The following is a 10724-nucleotide window of genomic DNA, read 5'->3' as shown; positions in this document are numbered from 1 at the left end:
AGTAAATAATCTAGTTCACATCGCTATGTGATTAACACCCAAAGAGTACTAAGGTATGATCATGTTTTGCTCGTGAGAGAAGTTTAGTCAATGGGTCCGTCACATTCAGAGCTGTATGTATTTTGCAAATATTCTATGTCTACAATGCTCTGCACGGAGTTACTCTAGCTAATTGCTCCCACTTTCAATATGTATCCAGATTGAGACTTAGAGTCATCTGGATCAGTGTAAAAGCTTGCACCGATGTAACTCTTTACGACTGGCTCTTTTATCACCTCCATAATCGAGAAATATTTCCTTAGTCCTCACTAAGGATATTCTTGACCGCTGTCCGGTGATCTACTTTTAGATCAAAATTGTACTCCCTTGCCAAAATCAGAGCAAGGTATACAATAGGTCTGGTACACAACATAGCATACTTTTTAGAACCTATGACTGAGGCATAGGGAATGACTTTTCATTCTCTTTCTATTTTCTGCCATAGTCGGGTTTTGAGTCTTACTCAACTTCACACCTTGCAACATAGGCAAAAACTCCTTCTTTGACTGTTTCATTTTGAATTGCTTCAAAATCTTATCAAGGTAGGTATTCGTTGAAAAATCTTATCAAGCGGCTTGATCTATCTCTATAGATCTTGATGCTCAATGTGTAAGCAGCTTCACCGAGGTCTTTCTTTGAATAACTCCTTTCAAATACTCCTTTATGCTTTCTAGAAGATTCTACATTATTTCTGTTCAACAATATGTCATTCACATATACTTTATCAGAAATGCTGTAGTGCTCCCACTCACTTTCCTGTAAATACAGGCTTCACCACAAGTCTGTATAAAACTATATGCTTTGATCAACTCATCAAAGCATATATTCCAACTCTGAGATGCGTGCACCAGTACATAGATGGATCACTGGAGCTTGTACAATTTATTAGCACCTTTAGGATTGACAAAACCTTCTGGTTGTATCATATATAACTCTTCTTTAATAAATCCATTAAGGAATGCAATTTTGACATCCATTTGCCAGATTTCATAAAATGTGGCAATTGCTAACATGATTCGGACAGACTTAAGCATCGATACGAGTGAGAAAATCTCATCGTATTCAACACCTTGAACTTGTCAAAAAACTTTTTGCGACAAGTCGAGCTTTGTAGATAGTAACACTACTATCAGCTTTTGTCTTCCTCTTGAAGATCCATTTATACAATATGGCTTGCCGAACATCGGGCAACTCCACCAAAGTCCACACTTTGTTCTTATACATGGATCCCATCTCAGATTTCATGGCCTCAAGCCATTTCGCGGAATCTGGGCTCATCATCGCTTCCTCATAGTTCGTAGGTTTATCATAGTCTAGTAACATGACTTCCAGGATATGATTACCGTACCACATTGGTGGGGACCGTACTCTGGAAGACCTACGAGGTTCTGTAGTAACTTGATTTGAAGTTTCATGATCATCATCATTAGCTTCCTCACTAATTGGTGTAGCAATCACTGGAACTGTTTTTTGTGATGAACTACTTTCCAATTCGGGAGAAGGTACAATTACCTTATCAAGCTCTACTTTCCTCCCACTCACTTCCTTCGAGAGAAACTCCTTCTCTAGAAAGGATCCATCTTAGCAACGAATATTTTGCCTTTGGATCTGCAATAAAAGGTGTACCCAACAGTTTCCTTTGGGTATTCTATGAAGACGCACTTCTCCGATTTGGGTTCAAGCTTATTAGGTTGAAACTTTTTCACATAAGCATCGCAGCCCCAAACTTTAAGAAACGACAACTTTGGTTTCTTGCCAAACCATAGTTCATAAGGCATCGTCTCAACGGATTTTGATGGTGCCCTATTTAAAGTGAATGCAGCTATCTCTAATGCATAACCCCAAAACGATAGTGGTAAATCGGTAAGATACATCATAGATCGCACCATATCCAATAAAGTACGGTTACAATGTTCGGACACACCATTACGCTGTGGTGTTCTGTGTGGCATGAGCTGTGAAACTATTCCACATTGTTTTTAAATGAAGGCCAAACTCATAACTCAAATACTCTCCTCTACGATCAGATTGTAGAAACCTTATTTTCTTGTTACGATGATTCTCCACTTCACTCTGAAATTCTTTGAACTTTTTAAATGTTTCAGACTTGTGCTTCATTAAGTAGATATACTCATATCTGCTCAAATCACCTGTGAAGGTCAGAAAATAATGACACCTGCCACGAGCATCAACACTCATTGGACCACGTACATCGATATGTATTATTTCCAACAAGTTAGTAGCTCGTTCCATTGTTCCGGATAAAGGAGTTTTAGTCATCTTGCCCAAAAGGCACGATTCGCAAGCATCAAATGATTCATAACCAAGTGATTCCAAAAATCCATCTTTATGGAATTTCTTCATGCGCTTTACACCGATATGACCCAAACGACAGTGCCACAAATAAGATGCACTATCATTATCAACTTTGCATCTTTTGGCATCAATATTATGAATATGTGTATCACTACAATCGAGATCCAACAAACTATTTTCATTGGGTGTATGGCCATCGAAGGTTTTATTCATGTAAACAGAACAACAATTATTCTCTGATTTTAAATGAATAATCATATTGCAATAAACATGATCAAATCATATTAATGCTCAACGCAAACGCCAAATAACATTTATTTAGGTTTAACACTAATCCCGAAAGTATAGGGAGTGTGCGATGATGATCATATCAATCTTGGAACCACTTCCAACACACATCGTCACTTCACCCTCAACTAGTCTCTGTTTATTCTGTAACTCCTGTTTCGAGTTACTAATTTTTAGCAACCAAACAAGTATCAAATACCCAGGGGCTACTATAAACACTAGTAAGGTACACATCAATAACCTGTATATCAAATACACCCTTGTTCACTCTGCCATCCTTCTTATCCACCAAATATTCAGGGCATTTCCGCTTCCAATGACCATTTCCTTTGCAGTAGAAGCACACAGTTTCAGGCTTTGGTCCAGCTTTGGGCTTCTTCACGGGAGTGACAACTTGCTTTCCATTCTACATGAAGTTCCCTTTCTTTCCCTTTGCCCCTTTCTTGAAACTAGTGGTCTTGTTAGTCATCAACACTTGATGCTCTTTCTTGACTTCTACCTTCATCGATTTCATCATCATGAAAAGCTCGGGAAACATTTTCGTCATACCTTGCATACTATAGTTCATCACGAAGTTCCAGTAACTTGGTGATGGTGACTAGAGAACTCTGTCAATCACTATCTTATCTGGAAGATTAACTCCCACTTGATTCAAGCGATTGTAGTACCCAGACAATCTGAGCACATGCTCGCTAGTTGAGAAATTCTCCTCCATCTTTTAGCTACAGAACTTGTTGGAGACTTCATATCTCTCAACTCGGGTATTTGCTTGAAATATTAACTTCAACTCCTGGAACATCTCATATGGTCCATGACGTTCGAAACGTCTTTGAAGTCCCGATTCTAAGCCGTTAAGCATGGTGCACTAAACTATCAAGTAGTCATCATATTGAGCTAGCCAAACGTTCATAATGTCTGCATCTGCTCCTGCAATAGGTCTGTCACCTAGCGGTGCATCAAGGACATAATTCTTTTGTACAGCAATGAGGATAAACCTCAGATCACGGACCCAGTCCGCATCATTGCTACTACCATCTTTCAACTTAGTTTTCTTTAGGAACGTATAAAAAACATAGGGAAGCTACAACGCGAGCTATTGATCTACAACATAATTTGCAAAATACTATCAGGACTAAGTTCATGATAAATTAAAGTTCAATTAATCATATTACTTAAGAACTCCCACTTAGATAGACATCCCTCTAATCATCTAAGTGATCACGTGATCCAAATCAACTAAACCATGTCCGATCATCACTTGAGATGGAGCAGTTTTCAATGGTGAACATCACTATGTTGATCATATCTACTATATGATTCACGCTCGACCTTTTGGTCTCAGTGTTCCGAGGCCATATCTGCATATGCTAGGCTCGTCAGTTTAGTCTGAGTATTCTGCGTGTGTAAAACTGTCTTACACCCGTTGTACTTGAATGTAGAGCTTATCACACCTATCATCACGTGGTGTCTCGGCACGAAGAACTTTCGCAACGGTGCATACTCAGGGAGAACACTTATATCTTGAAATTTAGTGAGAGATCATCTTATAATGCTACCGTCAATCAAAGCAAAATAAGATGCATAAAGGATAAACATCATATGCAATCAATATAAGTGATATGATATGGCCATCATCATCTTGTGCTCGTGATCTCCATCTTCGAAGCACCGTCATGATCACCGCGCGACACCTTGATCTCCATCGTAGCATCATTGTCGTCTTGCCAACTATTGCTTCTACGACTATCGCTACCGCTTAGTGATAAAGTAAAGCAATTACAGGGCGATTGCATTGCATACAATAAAGCGACAACCATATGGCTCCTGCCAGTTGCCGATAACTCTGTTACAAAACATGATCATCTCATACAATAAAATTTAGCATCATGTCTTGACCATATCACATCACAAAATGCCCTGCAAAAACAAGTTAGACGTTCTCTACTTTGTTGTTGCAAGTTTTACGTGGCTGCTATGGGCTGAGCAAGAACCGTTCTTACCTACGCATCAAAACCACAATGATATTTCGTCAAGTTAGTACCGTTTTAACCTTCTCAAGGACCGGGCGTAGCCACACTCGGTTCAACTAAAGTTGGAGAAACTGACACCCGCCAGCCACCTATGTGCAAAGCACGTCGGTAGAACCAGTCTCGCGTAATCGTACGCGTATTGTCGGTCCGGGCCGCTTCATCCAACAATACCACCGAACCAAAGTATGAAGTGCTAGTAAGTAGTATGACTTGTATCGCCCACAACTCACTTGTGTTCTACTCGTGCATATAAATCTATGCATAAACCTGGCTCTGATACCACTGTTGGGGAACGTAGTAATTTCAAAAAAATTCCTACGCACATGCAAGATCATGGTGATGCATAGCAACGAGAGGGAAGAGTATTATCCACGTACCCTCGTAGACCGAAAGCGGAAGCGTTAGCACAACGCGATTGATGTAGTCGTACGTCTTCACGATCCAACCGATCCAAGTACCGAATGTACGGCACTTCCGAGTTCAGTACACGTTCAGCTCGATGACGTCCCACGAACTCCGATCCAGCAGAGCTTTGCGGGAGAGTTTCGTCAGCACGATGGTGTGATGACGGGGATGATGGTGCTACCGACACAGGGCTTCGCCTAAGCACCGCTACGATATTACCGAGGTGGAATATGATGGAGGGGGGCACCGCACACGGCTGGGACAGATCAACAAATCAACTTGTGTGTCTAGAGGTGCCCCCTGCCCCCGTATATAAAGGAGTGGAGGAGGGGGAAGGGCCGGCCCTCCTATGGCGCGCCCTGGAGGAGTCCTACTCCCACCGGGAGTAGGATTCCCCCCCTTCCAAGTAGTAGGAGTAGGAGTCAAGGAAAGGGAAAAGAGAAGAGAAGGAAGGAGGGGGCGCAGCCCCTCCCCCTAGTCCAATTTGGACTAGGCCTTGGGGGGCGCGCAACCTCCCCTCTCTCTTTCCCCTAAAGCCCAATAAGGCCCACATACTCCCCGGTGAATTCCCGTAACTCTCTAGTACTCCGATAAATACCCGAATCACTCGGAACCTTTCCGATGTCCGAATATAGTCGTCCAATATATTGACCTTTACGTCTCGACCATTTTGAGACTCCTCGTCATGTCCCCGATCTCATTCGGGACTCCGAACTACCTTTGGTACATCAAAACACATAACTCATAATATAAATCGTCACCGAATGTTAAGCGTGCGGACCCTACGGGTTCGAGAACTATGTAGACATGACCGAGACACATCTCCGGTCAATATCCAATAGCGGAACCTGGATGCTCATATTGGCTCCCACATATTCTACGAAGATCTTTATCGGTCAAACCGCATAACAACATATGTTGTTCCCTTTGTCATCGGTATGTTACTTGCCCGAGATTCGATCATCGGTATCTCAATACCTAGTTCAATCTCGTTACCGGTAAGTCTCTTTACTCGTTCCGTAATGCATCATCCTGCAACTAACTCATTAGTCACATTGCTTGCAAGTCTTATAGTGATGTGCATTACAGAGAGGGCCCAGAGATACCTCTCCGACAATCGGAGTGACAAATCCTAATCTCGAAATACGCCAACTCAACAAGTACCTTTGGAGACACCTGTAGAGCACCTTTATAATCACCCAGTTACGTCGTGACGTTTGGTAGCACATAAAGTGTCCTCCAGTATTCGGGAGTTGCATAATCTCATAGTCATAGGAACATGTATAAGTCATGAAGAAAGCAATAGCAATATACTAAACGATCAAGTGCTAAGCTAACGAAATGTGTCAAGTCAATCACATCATTCTCCAATGATGTGATCCCGTTAATAAAATGACAACTCATGTCTATGGCTAGGAAACTTAAACATCTTTGATTCAACGAGCTAGTCAAGTAGAGGCATACTAATGACATTATGTTTGTCTATGTATTCACACATGTACTAAGTTTCCGGTTAATACAATTCTAGCATGAATACTAAACATTTATCATGAAATAAGGAAATAAATAATAACTTTATTATTGCCTCTAGGGCATATTTCCTTCAGATAGGCCGCCAAGGCATCCTCCTCTAGCGTCTGCTACGGCGGCGACATTGAGGCGAGGCGGGCGCACTCCTCCTTCTCCCCCTCCTCCTCCTCCTCCTCAAGGCATAGTGCCTCCTCGTCATGGCGCAACTCCTCCTCCCGGCGCATCCGCCGCTCACCGTCGGCCTCCTCCTCGGTGAGCCAATGCACCTTCCAACGCTCAAGGTGGGCCGCCTCCTCCTCTGGCGTCGCAGCGCATGCTCACCCACTCGCATAACTCGCCGGTCCACGAGTAGGAAGTGGGCGGCGACGACGACCGCTTTCCGCATGGGCGTGGGCTCGGTCTCGGCCTTGGGCTCGATGAAGGGGCGGTGGCGGCGTTGGTTGCGGGACAAATGGTGGAGCGTGGATGGTGTCCCCTGCCGCCGACAAGGCGAGGCGTGGTCCAACCCATCCCAATGGGCATCCTCCTCAAGCCGACTCGGCTCTAGCGTGTGCTCCATGGCCTCCTCGAGGCTGGCTTGGCATGCCACCTCCTCCTCTGGCAAAACCTCTTGAGGCGGTGGGGGAACGTCGTGGTCGACGTGGACAACGCGGCGGCACTCCTCCTCGTGCTCTAGCGTAAACCAGCGCTCCCAGTTGGGGGAGTCTGGCGCGTAGGCATGCATCGCGTGCTGCTCCGACGTAAGGAGCTCGCGACACCGGCGAACCTCCTCGGCGTGCACGTGCGCCGAGCACGGCACCGCTGGAATGGGGATCCAGTGCGGGTCCAGATGCCAGCCGTGTGGCAGGTTGACATCCGGATACTTCAGGGCCCAACGGTACTGCCAGTGCCACCGCGCCTGGTGGACTGGTATATACAGCCGCTCCCGCTCTCGCGATGGCGAGCCGCGTCTAGCCGACGAAGGAGGAAGCGCGCGGGAAGAGCTCGTGTCGGAGCTGAACTTCCCCTTTCCCCTTCCCGCTGAAGAAGCCCATGGCAGGTGGCTGGCTGGTTAGGGTTTCAGGCTGGCTGACTAGGGCTTTTTGGTCGCGGCGAGGAAGCAAGCATGGCCGGATGTGGACGAGGAGATGGAAATGAATGAGGTCGGCCCTGTCGCACGCTTTCTTTCATAAGGACGGGCACACGGCAATTTCACATACTGTCAGGCGTGCCCGGGGTAGGTGCTGGTGTTAAATACGATCGCAGGTGGTTATTGAGCGGTTCGAACAACAAGGGGACATGCGGCGTGTCCGCTTCGTGTCCGCGCCGACACATTTAAGGCTCAAATTTTGGCCTGAAATGCAACGGCGCGGACACGAAGCGAACGTGTTTTGGTTTTACGTCGGCGTTTTGGGCCGACATTTTTCTCGCGGCAATCTAAACAGACATGTGCGGACGAAATGGCCCGCGCCATTGGAGTTGCTCTAACGGCTAGGAGTAGGCCCCGTTCCGTTCCGTGTAATTTTTGTTGGGTCTGTAAATGACACATCTAGACGTGACTTAGTTATATCACATCTAACCTGATGTCCATTATGTTTGTAGTATATATTTTGTTTGAGCTTCTTTTCTTATTCTTTGTTACTGCGTTATTTGTGAGAGCTCAGTTGTGACATCGTTAGAAAACAGCTGGATGTTAGACAAACTGTCTTTTGTTCGTACTCTTGTGTGTGCTATAAAAACCGCGGCCCTTCCGGCGCAGCAGCCGCGCTCCTCCGCCCCCCGCGCATCTCCGTCCGTTTACCCACAAGTTGACCCCCGCCTGCGACGACGCCCGTCCCCGGCCCACGCGCGCCTCTCGTTCCCAGAGCCCGAGGCGGACCACACAACAGGAGCCAGCGCGCGCGCGCTCCTGCCCGGCCCGACGCCACCAGCCTACGAGCGAGGCACCGCCATTCCCGGCCTGCGAAACCCAGGACCGTCTCGTCTGACCACTCCCCTGTTCGCCGCCAGTGATTGCCCCCCGAGCCGCCTGATCTCATGGCCGTCGCGAGGCTGGTGGCCGCGCCATTCCCCCTCGCCGCCGCCCGCGCCCGCGGCCCGCGGGCGCGGCTGCCGTTCGCGCCGCTCTCAGCGCGGCCCCTCTCCCGGCGCGCACTTGTGCCCGCTCTGCAGGTGGCGTCGGAGGGCAACGGCGGCGGCCTCGTCCCCGCCCGCCCGGACCAGGAGGCGGAGGACGCGGCGACGGCGCTGGCGCTGGCGCGGGTCGCGGTGTCGGAGCGCGCGGCTAGGAAGGAGTCGGAGCGGCGGACGTACCTGGTGGCCGCGCTCATGTCCAGCCTCGGCATCACCTCCATGGCCGCCGCCGCCGTCTACTACCGATTCGCCTGGCAAATGGAGGTATTGTACCACGGCAATTCCCCTTTCGAATTTCGCTTCTTTGTCTCGCCGGTGTTCACACTGCTTTCCTTTCACCACCAGGGCGGCGAGATTCCGGTGACGGAGATGCTGGGCACCTTGGCACTGTCCGTGGGCGCCGCGGTGAGTGCTTGCTTACACGTGACACACGGCGCACCCACCCACACACCAGTAGCAGCAGTGAACAGAATTCGTCGTGTCGATGTGCATTCCGGCTGAAAAAAAAGAGCGTATTGCGTGCTCTCGTGTGCGCAGGTGGGGATGGAGTTCTGGGCGCGGTGGGCGCACCGGGCGCTGTGGCACGCGTCGCTGTGGGACATGCACGAGTCGCACCACCTCCCCCGCGACGGGCCCTTCGAGCTCAACGACGTGTTCGCCATCGTCAACGCCGTCCCGGCCATGGCCCTCCTCGCCTTCGGCTTCTTCAACCGCGGCCTCGTCCCCGGCCTCTGCTTCGGCGCCGTGAGTACCACCGCTCCCTCCCCTTCGTCGATTACTTGAGAAGAAGACAACGATTGCCAGCAGCACTTTGTGGTGTCGCGCTGTGATCGCGACGGCGGCATGTCGTCGGCGGCGCCCATGCGCGGCACCTATCAGCCGCGGTGTGACGCATGATTAAACGGATTTCATACAGTATTTTGTGCCTCGCATGTGAACAAATTTTGTGCGTATCCCAGCCAGCGCTGACGTGCCGGTGCCCTGCAGGGTCTCGGGATCACGCTGTTCGGGATGGCCTACATGTTCGTCCACGACGGCCTGGTCCACCGCCGCTTCCCAGTGGGCCCCATCGAGAACGTGCCCTACTTCCGGCGAGTCGCCGCCGCGCACCAGGTTCGCCCTTCCGCATCCAACCCAACCAACTGTTGTATCCGAGTTTCAGTTCTGAACTCTGGCCCTTTTATGATTTGCAGATCCATCACATGGACAAGTTCGACAGCGTGCCATACGGGCTGTTCCTCGGCCCCAAGGTAAGCAGCAGATCAACCACTCTGGTCCAATGTTGTTGATCCATGGCAGGATTTGCATGGAAACCGGGATCGCTCGTGGTTGATGGTTTTGCAATTGCAGGAGCTGGAGGAGGTTGGAGGGACGGAGGAGCTGGAGAAGGAGGTGCAGAGGAGGATCAGGAGGAGGCAGAAATCAGACGCCATGCAGTGAGGATGCATGCTAGCTGGAGTACTTACTCTTTTTTGTTTTTGATAACATGCCAGCTCTTACCTGCCTTGCAATATATAGTATATATGCAGATTTTTTTCCTCTTCTTCTGATTGGGATTAGATTTTGTGTCACTAGTTTAGTAGCCGGAAACGAAGGCGAGGTGCGTGAGGCCGGTCCGTGGAGCACACCGGTATTAGAAAAATGGCGTGCTAGTGATATGTGTAGTACTGTGTCCATTACTATTGTTATATCTTGCTGTATCGTGCTGCTGACTGTAGTGAGACACTACTAATATACAGCTAGTAGTAAAAAGCTTTGTATACTATGGCCACCACGAGTGCGTGCTATTTAACAGATCCACGTGAGTGGCCCAGGCCAGACAGCAACCTAACGCACGGCAGGTAATACGGTTACCGGCCGTGTCCCGATGGAACATGCGACCTCGGGCGCCGAACATGCGAAGCGGGCCAACGACTGAACGACACGACGGTGATACTGTTTGTCCCTCAGGGAGCTCCGATGGGGCCTTTTACAGATCAGGTCGTGTTGCTTCTCCATTTCAGT

General features: G+C 48.5%; 1 protein-coding gene across 1 annotated transcript; it reads left to right on the top strand.

Moving 5' to 3' along the window:
• Window positions 1-8357: 8357 nt before the first annotated feature.
• Window positions 8358-10483, top strand: LOC119291805 (beta-carotene 3-hydroxylase, chloroplastic-like). The gene is made up of 6 exons (XM_037570611.1): window positions 8358-8984; window positions 9066-9125; window positions 9258-9464; window positions 9708-9833; window positions 9914-9970; window positions 10071-10483. Exons 1-6 carry the CDS (start codon window positions 8625-8627, stop codon window positions 10158-10160), a joined length of 900 nt encoding a protein of 299 aa, XP_037426508.1. The 5' UTR covers window positions 8358-8624; the 3' UTR covers window positions 10161-10483.
• Window positions 10484-10724: the final 241 nt, after the last annotated feature.

This window comes from Triticum dicoccoides, chromosome 4B (genome assembly GCF_002162155.2).
Source record: "Triticum dicoccoides isolate Atlit2015 ecotype Zavitan chromosome 4B, WEW_v2.0, whole genome shotgun sequence".
NCBI classification, from domain to species: domain Eukaryota; kingdom Viridiplantae; phylum Streptophyta; class Magnoliopsida; order Poales; family Poaceae; genus Triticum; species Triticum dicoccoides.
Note: the sequence above shows the minus strand (reverse complement) of the source record. Positions and strands in the feature narration are given on the sequence as shown.